At 42.2% G+C, this 25,082-nt stretch overlaps 1 protein-coding gene across 3 annotated transcripts in view; it reads right to left on the bottom strand.

Annotated features, from left to right (window-relative positions):
* Positions 1 to 25,082, bottom strand: part of schip1 (schwannomin interacting protein 1) — a 228,776-nt gene that overhangs the window by 31,749 nt on the left and 171,945 nt on the right. Inside the window, exons 1-2 of one of the 3 annotated variants that reach the window (XM_031301050.2) lie at positions 12,941 to 13,475; positions 9,387 to 10,148 (exon numbers count right to left, since the gene is read on the bottom strand). In XM_031301050.2, coding sequence (XP_031156910.1) covers positions 9,387 to 10,148; positions 12,941 to 12,949 — 771 coding nt within the window. In that variant the 5' untranslated portion in view covers positions 12,950 to 13,475. Of the gene's footprint in view, positions 1 to 9,386; positions 10,149 to 11,868; positions 12,182 to 12,940; positions 13,476 to 25,082 lie in introns of those variants that run through there. The other 2 variants (XM_031301049.2, XM_031301048.2) reach the window with 2 other exon arrangements.

Raw genomic sequence — 25,082 nt, 5'->3', positions numbered from 1 at the left:
AGAAGACTAGTGTTTCATGTTTCAGCTCCACCCCAGTAACTGTGTGTGTGTGTGTGTGTGTGAGTGTGTGTGTGTCTGACTCAACCCTTTATTCCTCCCAAAAAGAGACAGGAGAGGTGATGGATAGGAGTTTAAAATCCTTCACCGCTTGGAAAACATAAACCCTTTTTTCTCTCTTACTCAATTCCTCTCAGTCTTTTTGTTGTTGCCGTCTTGCAATAAACCTTGTTTTTATCTCCTTCGGCCCTGTTCTTACTTATAAAGCCGGCCTGTGTGCGAGTGTGTGTATTCAGCTCCGGTCCGTAGTGACTGTGCAGTATGAGGACAGACACGAAGCTATAACATTAGAGGCCGTCCCCTAACTGCTACATAAATCCCCATTTCCTCCACAGCACGCTCTGCCACTCACAGCCTGCGCCCCTCTTTGATAGTTTTCATAGGGTAGAAAGGGGGAACGAGGCGGAGGGGAGAAAATGGTCTCCTGCTGTATTTTGGCTGTGTGAGAACATTAGGCAATAATGCTTCCTGACAGCTTGAGGAAGAGGACAATTAGCAGGGAAAAGGAGTGGGGATGGTATAGTAAAGAGGGGGATGTCTGGAAAAGGAAAGAAAAGAAGAAGGTGGAGAACTGTGTAGCAAAATGAGTTTGAGACTTGGTATGAGCCTAAGTTGACTTCCGTGCCAGATAGGCTATATAACACATGCAGAAGAGCGGGTTGACTCTCAGACCTTGGTGAATAATGGTTTGAATGATTCAGAGAAAGGGTGTGTTTGTGTGAGTTCTTCTGTATCAAGCAAGATGATCAACCAGACAAACAGTAGAGGAATGTGTAGCTGTGGGCTACGTCTTCCCACCCAAAACTCAACAATCAAAGCAGCACCTCTATCTGATGTGCCCACAATGCAGTTGGGATGCCTTGGTGACATGCTTTTGAATCATTACACACAATAGAGTAGGTCAAATACTTAGTAACCTTCTACCTCAAGTGACCAAATAGGAAGCTTATCTATCTTTGTTAGTTCATCTACACCTATAGCGTCATTGTTACTCATCAATACAAATAGGTTTGTATGTTTTTGTGTTTGTTTGCGTGTGCAGACGAGGAGAGATTATCAGGCAGCTGATTAAACTGTACTTTGACACCAGATAAGAGCAATTTAGACAGCACCACTTCTGCCGAGGCCGTCTATGAGACTTTAACTTACAGAAATAACCTGAGGTATTTCTTAGGTGTTTGTGTTTCCCTTGGTTACAGTTTGTATGTAGAATGTTTTGACAGTACCCACCAGCCAGCAAGTTGACGTGAGCATGTGCAGGTGCGTACAAACATGGTATAGCAGACTGACTTCCCTTTTCAACCACTGTTGAAGGCCATGGCATCAATGCTTGGGCTCCTCATTGACACTACTATGTATCTTTGCTACCAACAAGCAGACAGTTGGCCATCGGGCACATTTGGCTGATTAATAACGTCGAATCTCCAACGATGAGAGAGCCAACTGACTGTTCAGCCTGTCAACAAACTGATATTACTCATGAGATGTTCTAATGTTTTGCTTCTGCCTTTTTTTCTTCTTCCACAAGCAAAGGGCTGACAAGGCCAGTGCAAAACAAAGCTTTACAGTGCCAGCTGCACCTTCTTATCTGACTTATTCTCTATTTGTATTCCAAGTGTATATAACAAGACCCTTGAAAAACAGTTTTGTCTTGATGGTCTTTAATAAGCGTCTTTGGATGTGACAGCCTCCTTGTTTCCTCCGATCAGATGCACATATATGTGCAAGCAGTCGCCGGTCAGTTGTAATCTTTGTGGTGTGCAACTTTTAACAGAAGACCTGAGGTGATGCGAGGCATCCAGAGGCAACACAAAGATCTCAATCAGTTAGCCCTTTGCTCGCTCTTTGAGCTTGACTTTCTCTGCATCTCAATGTAAGGGAACATTCAAAACAGGTGTAGCACAAAGCTTTGCTTATTTAAAACAGGATTCAAATACACCTGCACTGCATATTTGATGATATTCTTTCTTTGCCAGAAAGAAAACAAAATAGAGGACTACCAAGTAGCAACCCACATATGGTCAGAGTCCTGCCAGCATGAACCTGCTCTTTGTTAAAGGGTCACACAGAAAATTACTGTAGTTCTGAGAAAAAGTCAGATGCATGGACAGATGTGCAGCTGGCTCTACTTTATGTTCCATTCTCGACATATTTAACTTTTCTGTTGCATACTAACTCAAAATACAACATGTCACAGCAGAGGAATGTAGTGCCCAGAGCTACAATTACATTAGGAAGCATTTGCCAAACAATGTATCTAACTTTGAGTCTGAACTTATTAAACATTTGTCCTGGTTTGACTACAGCCTTTCGTTTGTAATGTTGAAAATGTCATCTTTTGCTTTACCTGAGTTAAGTGCCCGACTTGCTGTGAGGAATCCAAGGTTAAGCTGAGATGAAAAATACTCCACTGATAAAAAAAAGGAAAAGGAATAAAAACATCTACCAACAAGGGCAGACTGCCAGGATACCATGAGAAGAAAAATATATCCTTTGAATCAGTGAGGTTAGTGTGTGCATGTGTGTGTGGACTAACAGGAGACAGAAAGCTGCATAACTCTAAAGCAGAGGTGTTGCAGTGAGTGTGTAAGGAGTGTGTGTGTGTGTGTGTGTGAGCTGTGGTTTGCAGAGGGCTGGGCGTGTTTCAACTGGTACCGGCACACACTCACACACGAGGAACAGTGGTTAAGCCAAGGGGGCTGAACAGACACTGGAGCCTCAAAAGGCGCTATCCACACCTGGCTAAAGCCCTGCCCCCACCTCTGAAGCCTCCTCCTACGAAGTTCCTACCCATGTATACGTTGACTGTCTACTCCTCCAACTTCCCTCCCTTTTTGGCTCGCCAGTGTCTTCATTCAAACCATACCTCTGACCCTATAAATCCTTTCTCACCTCGCTCTTATTCCACAGGTTATTTTTAATCCCGCCTATCTGCTACTCTTCTAACTTCAGACTTGCATGCTTTGTTTCCCCATATAGGACCTAACTCCAATGTGAATAGTCATAGTTTGTGCTTATTTATATCCACTATAACTGCACTGAGGACTTCTCAAACCCTGCAATTTCCTACTTCTCCTACCTTCGCCCTCTCTCTCCCTCTACGTGGCACAGTCTGAGTACTGGGTGAAGGTTGTAGTTAGGTTGTTAGTGGAGGGCGGCAAGCACAGTTCAACTGTTGAACTTGAACATAATCACAGAGCACAGAGAAACCTCTCTCTGCCATTGCTCTTTTCTTGAACCTCTCCCTGCTTTTCACTCAATCTTTTATTTTCTACAACCCTTCAGTGCTTCTCTGTGGCAGAGCATGCCACATTTCTACAATTCGGTCTGGCTCTTGGCCTTTTTATAAGGTGTGCTTTCCTATAAAGTAGATGTTCATCGACCTGTTAATTCCTCTGATAACTGGGAGAACAGACAAATCATTACATCTGTCCTAACAGCACATAGATTATACATTTAGAAGTTGTCCAACTTTTAACAAAGCAGATCTTTTTTTTATCCCATTTCTAATTATATTAATTACATCATGCAATACATTTACATAAAGGTGCGAGACTTGCAAGAGTTTCGTACCTTTAACACCTCAAACTGCAAATATGATTGTGTGATATGTGTGTGTGTGTGTGTGTGTGTGTGTTTGTGTGTGAGTGAGTGAGTGAGAAAGCTCTTCTCTACATTTTTAAAGTAGGAGTGGTGCTGCAGGTCTTAGCACAGGCCCTATCTTTCTAACCATGGTTTGCCCATGTTTTTTCTTTTTAAATTGTGTGAGTAAGTGTGGGCGTGTGTACTCTGAGATTGAAAAAGAAGTAGCCTGTAGGCATGGATTTACAGTAATACAACACAGGTAAATTTCAGAGTATTGATTATCTATACATGTAGACTGACCCCATCTCTGCCTTTTTCACCTCAAGACTGGCTCGGAAGAATAATCTTATTGTTTGCCTTTTAGGGGCGCGCAGCTAAATGGAGTAGTCCCCGGTTTCGGTGACCTGTCCCCGGCTGGAGATGTCCCCGGAAATGTCCCCGGTTTTCACTGTGACTGACAGACCCGAAATTGGAATGAAATAGTCGTGCACCCTACACGCACAGGCTCAAGACAGCCAGAGCAAGCCTCAGAGCTCAGAGATGTTCTAGAATGCCCATTTTACGATGCTAAAATTACTGTTTATTTACATGGAGTCTGGTGGGTTTAGCGAACGCAATTTCGCCGACTTTGTATAATTAAAAAAGGATCTTACTCTTTAACAAAAAGAGCGACCTCCTTAGAAATCCTTTCCATAATGTTGTCAGACACTTAGAATATTAATCTGAGTCTGTCAGTGGCAAAACGAGCACTTTTTTTTAACGTAAATACAAGCGGCACAATTGACGTCCTATTAACTTACATTATAGCTTGTTTCGCCTTTGCTGACTGCAGCGATCTCGTTTAATACTGGACCAATGTCAAATGAAAATATTTCCTCAATAGTTTTAATTGTATCTGATACTCAATGAGCTGTTGCAGAAACAAGCCCAGCGTGAAGCAATAAAGCAAAAGCTGTCAGATAAATGTAGTGCAGTAAACATGACAACATTTCCCTCTGAGGTGTAGTGGAGTACAAGTATGAAGTAGCAGCGGGGACGATTCTAGGATCAGACCTTTAGGGGGGCTCAGCCCCTAATGAGAATGTGACACGGATATAGTGCATGCAAAAGTGTTAATCTGCGACATGAAATTACCAACTTCTTCACAACCGCACTCCTGCTCTCCCTCTGACAGACAGAGACTCAGCCAAAGGGCCAAAATTATATATATTATATATATGTATTCTCATGTAAACTATTTATGTCAACACAGACATTTCTGTTAGCCAATGTATCCCACCATAATGCTTATTATATTGCCAGATTCCAGACAATCCCACTTACTTATATATATATATATATATATATATATATATATATATATATTAATGCAAAAATATGAAGAAAAAATCTATTCAACCTGTGTGTGACAGGTTAAAATTATGAAGTGCAAAATAGTTCAGGCTACAGCACAAATATTTCCATCCATAGATAAGAATAATCAAGTCTAACCTCTGAATTTCTTTTCGAAGTGCACCAGATTGATGCATTTAAATGTTAAAATAGACAAAATTTTCTTACAGGGGAGCATGCCCATGTGACCCCCCCTGGGGCAGTGTCCCCGTTTTAAGTTTTACAAAGATAAAAACATTACCTTTTTGGAGGTATTTATGCTTCTGAGCTGAAAATGTCCCCAGATTTTGTCTCAGAAATCTGGTCACCTTAAAATGGAGGGTCAGGGGTAGTGTTACCCCGAGTGTACTTGAGGTCCCTGTGGGCCCTCCCCGCCACGCGACGCCAGAGTTCATTAGAAACAAATTATGATCAGGTCAGCATGCCCCTCAGCCTCATGAATCCTCCGGACCCCACACGCAGACAGACGCTGAAATTACAGCAGCCAGAAACCGCACCCTAAATAAACACACCTGCACCAATATGGTTCATTAATGCAAAAAAGAAATAACAGGCATAAATAAATGAAGGTTTTTATGGTACAGACTAGCGCCATTGTATTACAAAGTGGTAATCTACAAAAAGACCTACAGCACAAAGAAACATGTCACTGCATGGTGAAAAACCAATGCCACTCTACTACTGTAGTTGTGTTTAAAATGTTGAATCTAAAGGAATAGTTGGCATGCTTGGCAAGAAAGTGAATAAGCTTGTTTTCCAAAATGTCAAACTATTCCTTTAAATGTAGCTTAAAAAACTAAATCTCCCCACGGGGATAATAAAAGTTGATCTTGTCTCTTAACCCTTGTGTTGTCTTCGGGTCAAATTTGACCCTGTTTTTCAAAATGTCTATATCAGAAATATGGGTTTCTTTTTAACTACGTAATTTGGATGATTCCATACCTCGCGCTTCGCAAGTACAATAAAAGATAGGATCTCTACTTTCATTGACTTTTGGGTGTTTTATAAAATAAATTTGCATTTGTAAAAAAGAAAATGTTTCAAAACCAGCCTGAACGTTGACATTTATCCTTCTGTAATTATCCTTCCTTTAATATGAGTCTAAATAATTCATAATTTCTGCTTTTGTAACTCAAGAATTAGGTATAATTTCCTATAAATGAGGTGTACTGACCATGAATTCCAAAAATGAGTGTAAAACTGGTAATAAGTTGGTGTTAGTGGTGTTTATAAATGGTAGTGAAAAGAAGCGCTAAATGAAAAAAAAAGAGCCCAAAACATTGAAAAAAGAGACAAAGGTGTAGATAAAAGAGACGAAAACGTCAAAACTTTTCAAAGACCTGCAGACTCTGCTATGTACTATGATTCAACCCTGACTTCGACAAGATAGTGCAAATGGGACTGTTGCCATTGAGATGTAAACAGGACTGAGGTATGCAAGAAGAGGTCTGTGTATCCCATCTGTCTTGCTGACAGCTCATTTGATCTGATCCATATTTTACCATTTTCCTATATACAAACAAGTGTGGTGTACTGTAGCTACTGCATCTGACTGGAGACCAGCCTCCAGGCACTTTGCGACCGAATATTAGCTTTGAGCTTCACTGTGTCCCGTCTTTCTTAAAGCACAGATGCTTTTGAAGCTCTACTGAAGCATGAATTTCTCTGTCCCTCTGGACCCCAGCAACATCCCAGACAGACAGACCCCTCCATACATCCGAACACACGCATCATCTAGCTGGTGGTTCCCGCCTGGGTGAATGTCTAAATATTTAACGACATTTTAAAAGCGCCAGACCCCTTTTTCCACCAGGGTGTCTGATAAGTCCAGCAAAATAAGAAACATGGATGGCCCCTGACATAGAAAGACACAAGGGAAGTCTTGTGGGAATGTCTCAGTTGCTAAATTGACACTGTTGTGGAAAATGTGATAAAATCTGTTTTAATTGAGTTATGGGAAATATACAATGTACAACAAATATGATACTAGATAAAAGATGATATGTATTTTAGTTTGTGTAAGGAAGAGACCTTCTCCCTCCTTGGATCACCTTCAGTTGTCGCTGTGCAGCTGCAAACAGCCACAGATGGCTTACCATTGTTACAGCCGCAGTAGAATGGCCGCCGCTGTAGCCACAAAAAAGCTATGGCGGGCACCAAGCCCAAATGCCTGAAGCGTAGGCGCTCGAAACGCAAGATCAGCTAAATGACTTGTAGTAGTGGACTAGTGGAAAAATCCCAAAAGAGGTGGTCTTAACCTCGAAAATAGCCAATTGAAGATTAACACGCATGCTCTGAAGGTGATCATTGGAGCATTCCACAGGAGGAGGGTCTTCCTTCTAAAACGATATCAGGCGATGTTAGACAAAGGACCCGTTAGCAAGATATGTCCGGACCTTGCTCGGGCTTTCCTGTGTGTTGATTTACTTTCGTGCACATTGAAGCTCTTTTTGTTCATCTGACTCCCTCAACTTCTGTGTTAACTCTTTCACGACTTTTAATCTTGTTTTTATCTCTATTTTAAACAAAAAAGAAGAGTAATCGTGAAGTTACAGCAAGCGTTGGAGTCCGCGCCGTTATCTGGCCTTGAGCCGTGGACATTTAAAATTTACTTCTACAACTGCTTTTGATGCTCTTGTTAGCAGGTTAGCAGAGGGTCAATACGAGCATAGTCCTCTTTCATTAAGGAAGCTCACAAATAGGACTAAACAAACCAAAAGGTCAAATCACATGTCAGAAGTTCAGTGGATTGATATAAACCATATGATGGGCATTCCTCTGAAGTACAGCAGCACTTAAAAGATTTCAAGAGTGGGATTGTCCAGGATATGAGCTTGTGAGTCTCATCAATTCTGGTATATCTCTTCTGATCCCAGCTCAGGTGGGATTCCACAGCTAATTCAAATTTCTTATCTACTCAGGGCCATCAAAATCTGAGGCCCGGTATTTTCTGAGGATTTGCTTTACCTTGTAATCGGAAAGACAGTTGGAAGTCGTGGAACTTTATCAGCATCAGGACCAGGCTATCTCTATCAACCACACCAGGCCTGGTCTACAGTACCTTCATGTACACACATGTGAGACATCACATGTGGTAAAGAGCATGTGTGTGAATGTGTGTGTGTGCACAAGATTGTGGCTGCATGTGGAGACAGAGGCTCACTTTCAAGAGATTTTCTTCCACCCAGGTCAATAATATCACAGCCCACTGGCTAGAGGGAGAGAGAGGGACAGAGAGACGGAGACAGAGCAGACTTTCCCTAGACTAAAGTCAGCCAGGAGGTGACCTTCTCGTTTAAGATGGACAGCAGGTAATGAACGTTGACACAAACACGAGCCATGTGACCCCGAACTGCCTGGTCCCAAAGATACCATCTTCCTCTCCTTTCCTCCCTCTTTCCTTCCTTTCATCCCCCACTTATCACGCTGCATTCCTGGCGTGCCTCAGGGAGACAGAGGGGGCCTCCAGGACAGACAAACAAAGACACACAACACACTAACAATGGCATTGGCTGCAGCCATTGTCCGTGTGCACTGAGAAAAAGGTCTTGGTGCTTGCATACCAAAAGAGAACACCAATCCCCGTTTCTCAAACACAAATGTGTCCTTGCTTAGTTTTATTCAGTGACACAAGAACTGCATGTGTCTGCGCTGAAACTGTGGCTGCTGTAAACAATTTTCTCCTGCTCCTCCCTAAACATTTTTTAAACTATACCCTTTTGGACCCGACCCACAGACCAACAAGAAACCGTAGATCTCTGAGACTGAAGACTAGAAGATTGTGATTCAAACTGAGTAATGTCATGAGATTGCAAGTGAACCATAAAAGCATTAAGCGCTGGAGCTGCTGGTGTGGCATTAAAGGCCTGCAGCAGCTCTCTGCTGCTGTAAATGTCAATGCAACACTGACCTCTTCTGGTAGAAACACCACATAGCCACAACAAAGGACAACAAGGATTTTTTTTTTTTAAACTAGGTTAAACAGATACAAGACTGTAAGGTCAGCAATACATATTTGCTGTAGTCATTGTCTGTCCAAAGTCATCAAATAATAACAATTATTTGCTTGCACTGTTGGACAGAGATTCTCTGAATCAGTGTATGTAGCCCATGATTTCCATGATTGTCAGGTTTATAGCTTGGCCACATAGCTTAGCGCTACATTAGCCGACTAATCCCTCTTCCTTACTCCAGCTAACCAAACCTAATGTTTCCAGGGTCCATCTGTCACAGATAACTGCTGGATAACAGATGCCTACCAGAGCATGGGAAAACAATGTGTGAGATAACCCTTGACACACATAGGTAGAAAACCCCACAGGAAACGACAAGTAAAGTCCTTAGACACTTACAGAGGTGTAGTTAGTCTTGCCCATGTGGTTTTGGTTGAGGTTCTGGTTCTCCTGCTCTCTGCACTGCAGTCCAGCCAGGTGTCTCTCCAGGGCCGCCCAGTCCATGGTGGGCAGAGGCTCTTCCTCTACACCCTGCTCCTCTTTGTGTGCCCCCATCCGTCCCCCAGTCCCTCCACTGCCTCCTACACCACCACCACCAGTGCTGCGGCTCCCCCTGCCTTGAGTGGAACTGCGGTGGCGGGGCTTGGGAATCCCTGTGCCCCCCTGTGGTGTATCGGGGGAGTGGAGCTGGTGGCTCCTGGGCAAAATCAGATTGCCGTTCTGTTTCAGTTCCTCTGGAACGGCTGCAATTGAAGTGGCAGTGTGTCCTCTGGGGGCCGGGAGGGGCGGGACGGTCTTCACATCCTGGAATTCTTCAGCGAGGCTGCGACTGTTCACTGTCTTCCTGTAGCCTTCGCCAAGGCTGTCAACCCCCACAACGCCTCCTCTGCCTTCCTCCTGAACAGGAGGCTGTGGAGAGGTGTAGTCCTCTCCATACTCGCTCTCCCACTCCTCTATCACCTTCTTCTTATACTCTTGGTAGTCCTCGTCCTCCTCATAGTCCTCTAAGGTGACCAGGTCCAGAGAGGGGGAGGATTTGTAGTCGTCCAATGTAGCCAGATCAAGAGAAGGGGAGCAAGGTGTAACCTTGTTGGAGTTGGACTCTGAGCTGGAGCGACTGGATGCATCACTCCCCAGGTCCATGCCATCCTCCCGGTAATCCTGCAACGACAAAGCAACAGAGAAAATGAGTCAACTATGGAACATGCATGTGCAAAGAACAAGAGTTTAAAACTAGGGAGAAAGAAAAGAGAGGGAATAGCAAAAAGGGAAATTAAAATGAAAAGAAAATTTAGGGAAGTGTGTAGACTTAGATTAGTCACACCAGTGTTGTGGTTTGAGACCGGCAACCACAAAGCACTTCCTGTCCCGCAGAAACTTCCTTTCTGCGCAGAATTTTGTAGTCACTGTTTCTCTCGGACTTAACTGTACTGCTCCAAAGATTCCCGGTCTTAACACACTATGCTAACTGATCATACATTCCTCTGGTGAATGTGTACATGTGTGTGTGGGATTGTGCAACACTTGATACACACAGTGAAGGCGGAGTCCTTGTGGCTGGATGTATCAGAATAATATCCCACCACCCACTGCTACATCTGTACAGCACCACAGGCACAAAACATGGGTGTTTTGTGAGCGGGGAGAGTGACACTGACATGTCAATACACCAAGCTGAAAGACACGGACAGATGAGTCCAGAGTTGTTGTCTAACCTTGACTGTGTCGCTCCCGTGGAGCCCCAGTCACTGCCTGATTAGTTCACAGCTAATGAAAATGTCCGCGTAGTTTACAACCCTCCACAAATCTCCACCTGACCTGTGTCGTCTCTTGCGGTGTTGTCAGTCTGTTTCTCCACAGGAGCACATTATGATAGTGCATCAGCCCACCTTTTAAAAGTTAATGAAAAGCAAGGAGCAGCAATATTTCTCTCAGGGCAAAAAGAAATTGACGACACATTCCTAAGTGATCCACATTATGAGTTGCTGTGGAAAAGAAATTAATTATAAAGATTGATAATTACTGGTTTATACCATGAGGACTTAATAGTTTTACACAAAACTCGAGGGAGAAACTGCAATACATATAGTACTATCCTCCTTATAATAAGCTTTCCTGAGTTATGACTACTGGACCACACCTGTGCAGACACTGGCTGTTGACGTCAAAGCACAATGCAGAAAATATCTATGTTGGTCAAAGCAATGTGACTCAGCATTTTGGAGAATAGATACACAAATTGCTGATGCGGTGTAGAGACATAAGCCACTCTATGATGAGGAGCTTGCATTTCTCCATGAAATGCTAATGGGTTACAGAGAATAGAAGTGAAGCTGCTGCAGGGTTAAAGATGGCACTATAGCTGCACAAAAGCTGTATTTTGCCTTGCCATTAGATAGTTTACACTATCTAAATGCTTTTTTTTTTAAACTTAGTAACATATGGCATTGCCACCGAGACCTACAGGGTGTTCATAGGGGGAGTTACATCTCAGTATTATTTTACTCACTCATGGATAAGACCAGTGAATGTATGATTACTGTTTTTGCTTGTTACCCCTCAGTCTAGACAGTAATGACATGTCAAATCCCACATTTAGTTCCTAGGGATCATTTCCAACAATCTGCGGGTTCTTGACATTAAACACTCCAGGAGCCCCTGTTTACATATGAAGGGGGAGGACCTGGGCGCACAACATTACCAGCCTACTTATGGCTTAATGCTCTGAAATCGCTTAGACCTAGTATTTTACAGCAAAATGACCCCGGTCACGATTATGTGAATTTGTAAAATGTTATGTTTAGGCTTAAAAATGTAGCATGGATGGTACAATACTATCAGATGTAGCCTATCAGTAGCCTACATCGGAGAACAACCTTACCGAGGTGCTCATCAAACGCGCTGTGTCACCACACGGTCACCAGTCCCTGCGGTGTGTGAACCAGCCTGTCATCTTGACTCTGTCACCCTTTTTTAAGTGCTAGAAAACCCCAGATTAAGGAACCGGGTGGAGTTTTCCTCTCCAAATCAGGAAGACCGTTAAAATAGAAGCAGAGTATCCGAGCTGCGTTCGCGTTTCAAATCTCGGTCACCGATCCTTTTCTTGAAGTGGTATCCCGGTTTGTGCAGCCTCCAAACAGCGCTTGGTTTCCAGATATTATCGCGTCAATACACATTGGTCACATGTGCTCGGTTAAAATAATGTAATTATTTAAAGTGTGCGTGTATTAGAGAGAGAGAGAGAGAGATAGAGATAGAGAGAGAAAGCGCTGCAACACGCAGACTGGAGCGGTAAAGCTGATCCGCTGTGGGATTAACCGAAGCGCAGGAAGACCGTACAGGCTGGATTTGGCCACAAAATAACATGCAAATTGACAGCTGCACCGATACCCACCCCGCAGCCGGGCGGGTGTCTGGGGGGCGTCTAATTTATGTCAAAGACTACCCTCACAACTCTGCCCGTCGTTCTCTAGGTGGCTTGCATTGGGGTGCCATCGCATACGCCCAGTCTTTGCGTGCGTCGAGTGTACTCCAAGTGGCATTTCTGCACGCATTTCACAGTTGCATGATTACATCTGGCAACCTTATTTATTTTAAGGGGGGGCATTTGATAAAAAAAAACAAAAAAAAAAACACATTTCAGGCGATACGCATTTGGATAATACGCGTGCGTTTCTTCAATTTCTCATTCATTGGCTACTCATATGATGTAATGTTGCCAAAAAGTCCCAGGAGGAACATGATATCCCCCCGGCAACAGCGGTGACAGAAACGCCCAATATCACTCTATCAATCGGAAGATGACACTACAGCTGAGACCAGACTGACCCCCTCCCACCATTAACGGCCAAAATGAAAGTCACTGTGTGCATTAGTCAACCCTACCCGGTGGGAAACGAGCTAAAAGTAGCCTGGATGCTACATCAGTGCCATTGAAAGGAGCCGATACTCACTGTCATCATCTTTGTAGCTTCCCCGTCGCGTCTCAAGACATTGTAAAGTGTAAATCCCAGCTGTTAGACAACGGTGATGGTGCTGACTTGTTTAGAGCAGCTTTATTTTAAGGGCGGGTGGTGGTGGGGCTGGCTTCGCTGGAGAAATTACAGAGAGCCGGTGGACAATTCAGTACAGTCATTGCTCTGAGTGTGTAGTCTGTCCACAGATGAGACAACCGGAGTCTGGAGTCCTGCCAGATTGGACAAAATAACGTAGCCTAGATGTCTTAAAATCCCAGCAGGTCAACTCGGCTTCTTTCCTCTCCTCCCCGGCACACACACAGCGATGCCCAACCAACAGTCCAGCCTGTGCGCTCCCACGTCAGCTGGAAAATAAATAGGCTCTAAGTAAAGTGACTCCCTTTATGTTGTGGGCATGTTTCCGAGCTTTCACACAACCAGGCGGCCTTTATCAGTCAGTTATTACGCAAAACAAGCATGCCACTGCTCCACGGCTGGCACAGGTTTAGTGTCTGTGAAGGCTCTCTCTATAGTCTATATAAGCCGGCTCTCTGTCGCAGCCTGCAGCTCTGAGGAGAAAGTGACGACGACAGAACCCACTGACCTTGCACATAACAGAGAGAGAGAGAGAGAGAGAGAGAGAGAGAGAGAGAGAGAGACACACAGAGAGATAGAGAGAGAGAGAGAGAGCAAACTATCTAAGTGCATTATTGAACGTACTTCTGGTATTCTGAATTTTGAATATTTCCAGACCTGCTTTTTATCACATGGATCCCTGTTGTTATATATCTACTATTTGGCCTCACATATTTAAAACAAAGACTATAGTTTTCATTTTAAACAGAGTTTAGTGCTACACCTGTACAATCTAATGCAATCCAATACAACAGCCCTGCAATAAATGCAGTCTTTGTGAGGGTTATAATGTTCAGTTTGGGTTGAGATTGTGTCACTCGTACTAAAAGTTGTGTAGCCACAGAAACTGAAAGCAGGTTCCAAACAACTTAAAAGGTAAGTACAATCTAGACACAATGTTATATTACAAATATCACCTTTTATTGTACAAAAATATAATGTTCTTCTATAAAATCAGCAGAAAGGGCAAGTTGATGATCAAACGCCTACACATCAAATATCAGACACTGCTTGCTGGAGACTTCCATTTTAGATTAACAGCTGTATGACTCTGGAGGACTAGTTCATAGTTCATATGCTCACCAGGCAATTAACTTATTATATCTTTATCATTCATTTGTCAACAGGAGGCCAATATTGTTGAGGGCAATCTTGCACACATGCACACAGTTTGCTGTCTTTGAAGTTTGCATTTCCCTTTAGCGTCAAAGTTTTTGAAAACAATTTTGACATTTCATCCTTCCCCTTAGTGAATTGTTCCACCAAACAATGAACATATGAAGATGTCCATGATATGTCACATCAAAGCTCTCTGACATATGTCTTCATCGCACCTGGAAGAAGAAGATGCCTTTTACTGTACTTTTGATTGAAGAGGTGGTCAAAGAAAGTTCACCGTGCAACACTCCAGGCACCACCTGTTTGCAGAGGTGTGGTGTCTGTCAAACTGCCATTCAATAGGATTTACCAATCACTGAGGGCAGAAACACGTGGAAAAACAGCCAGGTCTAGAAGACCCCAACAGTGCATGAGCTAAAGGTTAACTTCAACACTACTGGCATTCTGCCTTTCTAGCCGAAACTTTCTAGAGTTTTATAATTAAGTTTGGCAGAATATCAGACCTCTCTAATTCAACCCAGTACACCAACCCTACAATTTACAGCCTTGGAAAATGACCATTATCAACTCCTCTCGACACTTTGGCAAAAAACAAACATTATAAGCTTCACAAAGAATTGGTCGGAAGTCAGTTGGCAGAAAATTCATCATTTAATATTTTGATGATCCATTGATCGTTACAGCTCAGCTAATTCTCAAGCAGAAATGACAAGAGAAGTTTTGGATCCAGCTACTCAAATGTGAGGATTTGCTGTCTTAATTTGTCATAAATGATAGTTAATTAAATATTTTTGGGTTTTATATATAAAAAAAGGTACTTAAAGACTTTCCCTTGGGCTCTGAGAAGTTGTGGAAATGTTGACATTTAATTGATTAATCGGTCAATGAAAAAAATAGAGAGCAGATTTTTTGCTAATATTGTAAATACGCATATGCCAACCTTATTTGCATTGCTCTTGCTGAATGAAAACACTGTAGTAGACATATGAGTTAACACACACACACACACACACACACACACACACACACACACACACACACACACACACACACACACAGATGGCAGCTGCAGTTTCAGAGCTGAAGAAGGGTTAACACCAACATAGCATGATCTTCTTCATGTTGCATTCTGTTTCCTCTTGCAACAGCTGGTAATTTACATATTAGGAAATGGAGATCAAGTTAAATGTTAGTGATGAACCAATCTCATCCAAAGCAAGAGTAAAGCGTACTCCAAAGCGTTTGTATAACAAGCGTTATGATTAAGAACTGGATCTGTGTCTCTCGAGTGGTAAGCCAAACATTTGGAAATACAAAAGTGCTGCGTTGGGCTTCAGTGATGTTGTGGGGAATCTTTCTCCGTTCTGCATGGCCGGCCTAGAATTGTATTCGTTTGAGAGATGGGAGTTGTCTGCAGATATGCTGCGTTGATTGTATAATGGCAGCACAAAGGACAAACCAGTCCCTGTAATAAGTGAGCAGTACTTCAAAGACCCCAGGCTGAGCCTCTCCTTCCACTATAGGGACAGCACTAGTGAGGATCTCCCCAAAGAGGAGACAGCAGGAGTCTAGCCTATTGCTACTACTCTCTCATTCCCCGCCGCCACTGCTTTTTAACTCTCTTATCAGCCCTTCCACTCCTCCCCTCTGCTTTTTCTCCTCTATTCCCCAAACATTAATTCGATCATAGTGAAGCAAAGTGAAGAGTTGTAAAGTTAACTGAATGCCTTCAAGGAGGATAAGCTACTTTTGGGGGTTTTGTCTCTAATATGCTCTCCAGGCAATTAACTTATTATATCGTATTATCATTAACTTGTCAACAGGAGGCCAATATTGTTGAGGGCACTCTTGCACACACATAGGCACACACACAGCTTACTTTCTTTGAAGTTTGCATTTCCCTTTAGCGTCAAAGCCTTTGAAAACTGTTTTGACATTTCATCCTTCCCCTAAGTGAGTTGATATGTCACATCAAAGCTCTCTGACCTTTGTCTTCATCACACCTGGAAGAAGAAGATGACTTTTACTGTACTTATGATTGAGGAGGTGGTCAAAGAAAGTTCACCGTGCAACACTTTAGGCACCACAAGGTGGTGAAAGGTGCAGCATCCGTCAAACTGCCATTCAATGGGATTTACCAATCACCGAGGGGCAGAAACGTGGAAAAACAGCCAGGTCTAGATCTACAGTATCTGGGAAAGCTTTGCTCTATCTGCCTGCCTAACCAAGCCTCCTAGTCCATCTGCAGCAGCTATCTGACAGAATCACTGAAGGCCCATTACTGACAGTGAGATAAGGCCGGAGAAAAGAATGCCCCTCAGATAACACCAAAAAGTCAGGGAACATCTTCCTCTGCTTATATCAGTCTCACATGTGTTTAAAAAACAGGGAGCTCTTGACAGTCGGTGAGAAATTGAAACTGTCTCTGCCTTGTCAGGAGCTCACCAACTCTAACGGAGAGACACCAAAAGTGACCTTGGAGGATTCTCCCTCTCACTTTTTCCCTCTCCCTCTCTCTTGTTAGGGGCCGAGGGGAAGCGCTCACCTTGAAATAAGACTCGGGCCGAACCAGATGACAGAAAATGAAGCGTCAGAAACATGACTGTGGTACAAGGCCGGACCTGCAGATGGGAAATGTCCTGCCTGTTTATGAGAGACACGGGGCAGCGAGAGGCCAGACAGGAGACTCAACACCCGGATCTCTCACCATGTTGTTTCTTTTTTCAGATAAAAAAAAGCCATTCCTCGCTGTCATGAAATAAATCATTATACTTCACAGCATACCTTTTTAATTAAAACTTGTAACACTTAAATGACTCCTTAGCTTCTATACATACGCCTTATTATCAAAAGCCAAGAGGAGTCCTATGCTCTAAGAAAGCGATGCCTAGGTTAAATGGAAAATTGTTAACATTTACCAACCTATTACTGTCTGAGAAACACTAGGGGTTTCTCTGCGTCTCTCTTGTTCATTCTTGTCTGTAGAGGATTTCTATACTTGGCTAAGTTTTCCTGACAGTATTCTTACATAAATATATATTCTATAGAATCACAGGGCTTAACTTTTCCAAAAGGCCAGTTTGAAGAAGTAATTTGGCCACCATGTACCACCAAACTCATTGTACTTAAACTAGTTTTCTACTGCTTATGTTAACTAGGAAATATACATTACATTTACCTTGAGAAATATGTTTTTTTGTGCACACATTAGGCTTATACATTTGATGAAGGTGACACAATAAACCATAAAGCATTATTATTTTGACAAATATGGAAAGTTTTTATGTTTTGTATGTTGTTACTGAGTTACTAATGTTTTGGGTCAATAATAGACTTACTTGGGATTTAAGAGGGGTAGTGCTGCTTAAAGGTCCTATGACATGCTGCTTTTTGGATGCTTTTATATAGGCCTTAGTGGTCCCCTAATACTGTATCTGAAGTCTTATTTATATAGACCTTAGTGGTCCCCTAATACTGTATCTGAAGTCTCTTTTATATAGACCTTAGTGGTCCCCTAATACTGTATCTGAAGTCTTATTTATATAGACCTTAGTGGTCCCCTAATACTGTATCTGAAGTCTCTTTATATAGGCCTTAGTGGTCCCCTAATACTGTATCTGAAGTCTCTTTTATATAGGCCTTAGTGGTCCCCTAATACTGTATCTGAAGTCTCTTTTATATAGGCCTTAGTGGTCCCCTAATACTGTATCTGAAGTCTCTTTATATAGACCTTAGTGGTCCCCTAATACTGTATCTGAAGTCTCTTTATATAGACCTTAGTGGTCCCCTAATACTGTATCTGAAGTCTCTTTTATATAGGCCTTAGTGGTCTCCTAATACTGTATCTGAAGTCTCTTTATATAGACCTTAGTGGTCCCCTAATACTGTATCTGAAGTCTCTTTCCCGAAATTCAGCCAGAATTACAGCCACTAGAGCCAGTCCCACAATGAGCTTTACTTAGGATGTGCCATCTCTGTGTCTGTAGATATTGAGGAGGAGGGGGGGGCAAGGTGGAGGGTGGGGGTGTGGCCTTGACCAACTGCCATGCTTCGCTTGTTTGCAAGCCATGATGTCTCTCTCTTTCTCATGGGAGGGCCAAATTCTCTGGGGGGGCAAAGCAGAGAAAGGGGAGTTAACCTTTCCCCTTATGAGGTCATAAGGAGGAGATTCCAGATCAGCCCATCTGAGCTTTCATTTTCTCAAAGGCAGAGCTTGGTTTACATCTATCGCCATTTCTAGGCGCTGGGGGACCATAGGCAGGCTGGGGGAACTCACATTAATGTTAAAAAACCTCATAAAGTGAAATTTTCATGCCATGGGACCTTTAAAAGTACTGGGATAAAAAACAAACATTGTATTTAAAGAGTCCCTATAATGTTTTTTTTGGATTGTCCTCATCTTTTAGTGTGTTATATAGTTGTTTGTGTGTGTAATAGATGTATAAAGAATAAAAAACACAACTTCACTCCAAATGAGCTTTCTCTCCCACAGACAGCACTTTTTCTCAACTGCCTAAAATGGCTTGCCCACATTCCTGTTTGAAATTCCTCAATTAATGATGTCATTGATTGAGAAACCGTAGTAAAAATAAAAATTGTAGGCGCAATCACAACAGAGTGGGCCAGTTGACCAATCAAAGCAGACTGGGCTTTTCAGGAAGGTGGGCTAAGAGCTCAGACAGACAGACAGACCCAAGAGTACAAATATAACGCTGAAAATTAGTATAATAGGGGCTCTTTAACCTACGAGCTGGGGTTTCTGAGAAGTTTATTGTAGCAGACTTCTAAAATATGTCAACAGTTCAAAATCATTTTCATCAACAATTCTCATAAAATTTGTGTGAAGTATTAACAAGATAAAACATTGTTGGGTATGTGTTTGAGCTGTTAAAGAGGGCCAGGACAGGTCTCCAGGACACGAATAAATGGAACTTCAACACACTGATGCAGAAAATCATAAAAATTCAATATTGCCACAAAGCAGTCCTGCATCAGTTCCTACAATGGCCTAAGATGCATCACACTATAACTCTATTATAACATACAGCCAACCCTACGTGGACATACACCTTTTTCCCCACATTTGCTGCAACATGTCCACAAAGTGCTACACAAAGCAGTCTGTGCCTTGAGACTGCAGCAGCAGGATGCAGACTGTGTGATGATGAATAGAGATGTCAGATGGCCACAATAGAGGTCAACTCCTTAACTGGCCGACTGACCTGTCGCTCTAAATAGAAAGGGTGGCCAAACCATGGAGACTGGCCATCAATCTTCTTCCTCAACACAATGATGATTTACTCCATTTAAATCACTGAGTGAATGTGGAGCCCAACAAAGAGGAGTTTGTGTGTTTGAATTTCTGGGTGCTCTTCATTTCCAAGGCTACTTATACATGAATGTGTGTGTGCAAACACCGGCACGTGTATGTATATGTTGGGTCTGATTTGTGTTTGTGTGCTATGATGCATAACCATGCACCTCTGTATCATGTTTTTGTAATTGTGTTTACACAATCTGTCGAACGGCAGCGCTTGTATTGGATTGCACCACTAATACCTGGCTGTAATATATTGATCTTCCCTTCCATACTGTATATCCAGCCAACAATTTCACTTGCTAACGAAGTGTGAAATGAATTGTGAGAGCAACATCTTATCCAATGTATACACAAGCAGTCACAGCTATACTCATTTAAATGGGATGCACGTTGGTTTCTGCAGTATAGTGTCTGCAGTGTACAGTTTGTCGCCCAATGAGGACCGACTCAGACTTACCAAATTTACTTAATCTAGCTTGGTTTATTACGGTGGCCGACAGGGGCAAACGCCCTGCAACTTAAGAAAACACACGCAAATAGACAAAACACAAGCAAATTAAGAAAACAACTTCATTAATTTGACAACACATGTGCAGCATTCAGCAAACGCACTGCAAATACACACAACACAACCAAATACATAAACGCACTGCAAATAAAAAACGATGCAAAAAGAAAAGCACGCAAACCCCGAAAAAAGAAGCGATGCAAAAAGAAAAACAACTTCATTAATTTGACAACACATGTGCGGCATTCAGCAAACGCACTGCAAATACACACAACACAACCAAATACATAAACGCACTGCAAATACACACAACACAAACAAATACATAAACGCGCTGCAAATATGAAACGATGCAAAAAGAAAAGCACACAAACCCAGAAAACAAATGCAACAAAAAAACGCTGCATCCAGATTACACAACGGAAGTTCTCCAGACCTCTAGAGGGAGCAGCTAGAGGAACAGCTTCATTTTCGCCCCACGGGGAGAGAGGGAGGGAGGAAGAGAGAGAGAGAGAGAGAGAGAGAGAGAGAGAGAGAGAGAGAGAGAGAGAGAGAGAGAGAGAGAGAGAGAGAGAGAGAGAGAGAGAGAGAGAGAGAGACCAACTGCATAGACTGTAAATATTAAATCTATGTTTGAGATATGTTTTCTCTGGTTTGGTGGGTGTGTCTCGGCTCAGGTCACAGGTGATACTCAATCAGCAGAGACGTCTGTAAACTCGTGGTGATAAAACATTTAAAACTGCATCAGCGTTTAACGTTGACGTTTGTTTAAGCCACATGAGAGGGTTTAATTTCGAGGTCCGAAATTACTGAAGTGTAGGCCTCCTCAAGTGTAATATTGTGATTATACAACAACGGTTACCAACAAAATAAGTGATCAATCTGTATTCATATTGTGGAGCAATTCGCTCTTGAAATACAAAAACAGACAGGATGTATAATCCCTCCCTGTTAGTAAACCAGCCAATTTACCGTGGGATTTATCAAACTGAATAAATCCAGCTCGCACATATAAACACAAAACTGCTTTGCTAACTCCAACGTGTTGTAAGTAAGACATCTGCTGAAAAAGTTATTGTATTCATTAGTATGATTGCCGTACTGTTTAGTTCACAAACATCCAACACACCAAAGTACAAACACATAGCGGACCAGACGCAAGCTTTTATTTTGAAAAGCCGAAGCTCGGGGACAGCACCAGCCGGGAGGGCATGAGATGGCAGCATAGACTGTATATTAATAATATATTATGTTATTAATAATAATAATAATAATATTAATTTAATATCGGTTAATAACAGTCGAAAATGCAGCTGTTCCTCTTAGCTGCTCCCTCTAGAGGTCTGGAGAACTTCTGTTGTGTAATCTGGATGCAGCGTTTTTTTGTTGCATTTGTTTTCTGGGTTTGTGTGCTTTTCTTTTTGCATCGTTTCATATTTGCAGCGCGTTTATCTATTTGGTTGTGTTGTGTGTATTTGCAGTGCGTTTATGTATTTGGTTGTGTTGTGTGTATTTGCAGTGCGTTTATGTATTTGGTTGTGTTGTGTGTATTTGCAGTGCGTTTATGTATTTGGTTGTGTTGTGTGTATTTGCAGTGCGTTTATGTATTTGGTTGTGTTGTGTGTATTTGCAGTGCGTTTATGTATTTGGTTGTGTTGTGTGTATTTGCAGTGCGTTTGCTGAATGCCGCGCATGTGTTGTCAAATTAATGAAGTTGTTTTTCTTTTTGCATCGCTTCTTTTTTCGGGGTTTGCGTGCTTTTCTTTTTGCATCGTCTTTTATTTGCAGTGCGTTTATCTATTTGGTTGTGTTGTGTGTATTTGCAGTGCGTTTGCTGAATGCTGCACATGTGTTGTCAAATTAATGAAGTTGTTTGTGTGTGTTTTGTCTATTTGCTGTGTTTTCTTAAGTTGCAGGGCGTTTGCCCCTGTCGGCCACCGTAGTTTATAGAGGCTAAATTGATTATTGAGTGGAACACAGCATTTCACACAGCTAAGAATTCATCAAGAATTCTTAAATCCAAACTAGCAATTACAGAAAAGACCAGAATATGTCCATATGGCCATAACCATAAAGAAAATGAGGGCGGGAAACAAACAGCGATAAATGTGGAGGAGGCAATAGTATTACTGAGGGGGAGGAGGAAGAGTATTACAGTGATGAAAAAGTCGAGGAAGATGAAAATGTTGCTAATGATAATGTTGACAATCACTACAGAAATCAGAGTGATTACGGCCATGCTTGTGCTGATGAAAATAATAGTTTATGAGTCTACAGTTACAAGTAAGGGGATGATCATGATGACAAGCATGATTAATCAAATCCAATACAGACTGGATACATACGGAGAAAATAAAAAAAGCAGAAGCATTTTTCTGTAACACTTAGCAGCTGAGAAATCTGTAAGAATAATTAATGAATCCAATCAATGATCTTAATGCTGCAGGGAAGCTCAGACCAAACCTCCTCAGGGAGACAGGAACCAGCAGAGTTGGAAAAAGTCAGCCAAGTCGTTAATGAAGTTATGCCCAAAGTCACTGCTGTGGAAGGAGACCTTTATCGCCTGCAAGATTGGAGGGCTAAGATCGAGTCCAGACCCATTTGGTCAAAGGCACACTAATGCTAATTAGAGGAATAGAAGGGAAGTTTTGTAATCTGTTAAATTAGCCTGGAGAGGCAGCCTGTGGGGCTGAGGAGAGATTCAGGCCAGGGACTGCGTGATGTTACTGCTGTGTATGAGCCACACTAGCCATGGCTCTTGTTGCTGCTTTACTCACAGTGGGTTGCAGCAGTCTGCGGTAAAGAAGGTTGTTGCTATGTTACAGCCAGAGTTGTATGTGACAGGCACATTAAAGTAACGTCTGAAGACCATTTTCATGGATCAAGGGAGACTCTTGAAGGTTTATATGATGGTCATGGTGAGATTTGTAACGCTTTTTATATTCATTTTCGAACTTACCACATCTCTCACATACTGGATGAATTTTAGGTCACACTTTTTTTTCTCTCCTCTCATTCCTCTTCACGTTTCCCTACACTCTATTACCCTCCCCTCTTGCTCATTCTGCAACGTGGCAGAAAACATCCACGTTGGTTAAAGTCAGATATAGAGACGGAACCTCAGAGTGTATCAGGTCCCAATCCCCAGTCTCGCTCTGCCTGCCTGGCACCCCTCCTGGCTGTTTCTTTGCCCTGTCAGCAGTACAACCAGGCAGAGATATGCATCCACCCTGCCCTTTGCTCAGCTCCGCGCCGTGCAGTGCGCAGATGTCCACACAATTTACTGCCCACACCAAATTGGATCACTTCTCTGGTGTTTTGAGCAGGCCTCGCACCTGCTGTTTTCCACCTTCTCTCATAAACGACTAAACATCTAGAGATTGGGGGGAAGAGAGAATGGAGGCAGTGGCAGTTGATTTAAGGGGCAAATTAAAGTAGGGCTGAATGAAATAGAAAAAGAAAGGAAAAGGGTTGACGGTTGTTATGAAAAGAGTAGACTGTTCTCTAATTGTGCAGCAAATCCTTTTCTTACGTGCACACATCTTTGAAAAGATTCCACCTCTCAAGTTGTTACTGCAAAATAGGGCATATCATAGAGTAGTCTGCACTGGTTTCAGTACCAGCCCAGCATTAACACATCCACTGATGATCTACAGTCTGCACAGTTTGACTTCATAGGCAGCCATGTAGTCTGCCAGTACAGCAGTGTTGTCGAGGTTAAGCACAGTCTGACATCTGCTCAGCTGTGATGTGACTGAGTGACAACTCCATTTTATACCCAAGTTGGGTGTGTATAGATCATTACAGTAATAGGAGGAAAAGACACGTGTGCGCCTGTGTTTTCTGGTAATACATGTGTGCGCATGTGTACCCTGAGGGATCCTGGCAGGTGGTGGCACACTGTCTAGATCAATTATTGATCCCTCCCAGACTGCCAGGTGTGAGATACTACTGCATCACACTCAGACATGGCCTCATAACTCATCATTGCAGAGATCAGGGACCAAGCAGCAACAGAATAACTGTGCCTTCACTCCAGCAGCAATCTTGTTGTTGTGTGTTATGAGGTCGAAGAGCAGCTGAGTACATGGCAACTCTATATCACTGCACAGATTGTTGATATTGGATGATCCTGCAAAAATCCTGGATTACATTCAATGCCTACGACTTTTTAAAACTTTCTGCAAGGGCTTCTACAATATGGTTAAGGTTAGGCAACTAAAACAATTTAAGTTATGGAAAGAGTGTGCTTACATATGTACAGTTGGTGTGTAAGCAAGAGGGAGAGAGATAATAATGTATACAAATTTCAAAGTTCCTTACGATAATTAAAGTAGGTAATGTTTTAACCCCTAAATTAAAGACCCCACGCTATCAAAGATAGCGACATGATTTGCTTTCTCAGCATTTGAAAAGAAAGCCTGTTTGTGAGTTTTAATCTTCTTTGTATAGTCAATCAAACTAAGAGTTCTCCTTATCTGATATGTATTTGGTTTGAGTCAGTTATACTGTATCTGCTATAATCATGAGCAATCTGCCACTGAGAAACATTTACATCCAATCATGTTATTGGGCTGTACAGTGCACAATCTGCAATCTTTGCCCTCTTTTTTTATCACAGTAATTACTGAGAATCACTATGTGTTTCCCACTGGCGACAGTTGAATGTCATTCAACAGCTGGTAGAAGCTCCTCCATATGGATTTCACATGTAAACCCATTACTGCATGGGCATCTTGCTTTTCTTATTCGCCATATATTTTTTTATTCCTAAAGGTATTCACTTACGGGAGTAAATTGTCATTTGGACAACATAAATCTGGAAATTGTTCTTCAGTAAAATTCCTGACTGGACTTTTTTTTTAATCATCTTCTAAGTTGTGTACACTTTATACTGTATAGTATATGTCTTTGATAGAGGTTAGGTTAATTTGAGTTAATTGTTCTCCTATCTTTTCAGTTCACAGGAATTATATTGCTTTTTCTTTAATATCATAGTATTTTTGTTTGGTGAGTATCAGTACTGTTTATATCCTTTCAGCTAATAGCCTATCTAA

The sequence above is a fragment of the Sander lucioperca genome, chromosome 5 (genome assembly GCF_008315115.2).
Source record: "Sander lucioperca isolate FBNREF2018 chromosome 5, SLUC_FBN_1.2, whole genome shotgun sequence".
Classification (NCBI taxonomy): Eukaryota; Metazoa; Chordata; class Actinopteri; order Perciformes; family Percidae; genus Sander; species Sander lucioperca.
Note: the sequence above shows the minus strand (reverse complement) of the source record. Positions and strands in the feature narration are given on the sequence as shown.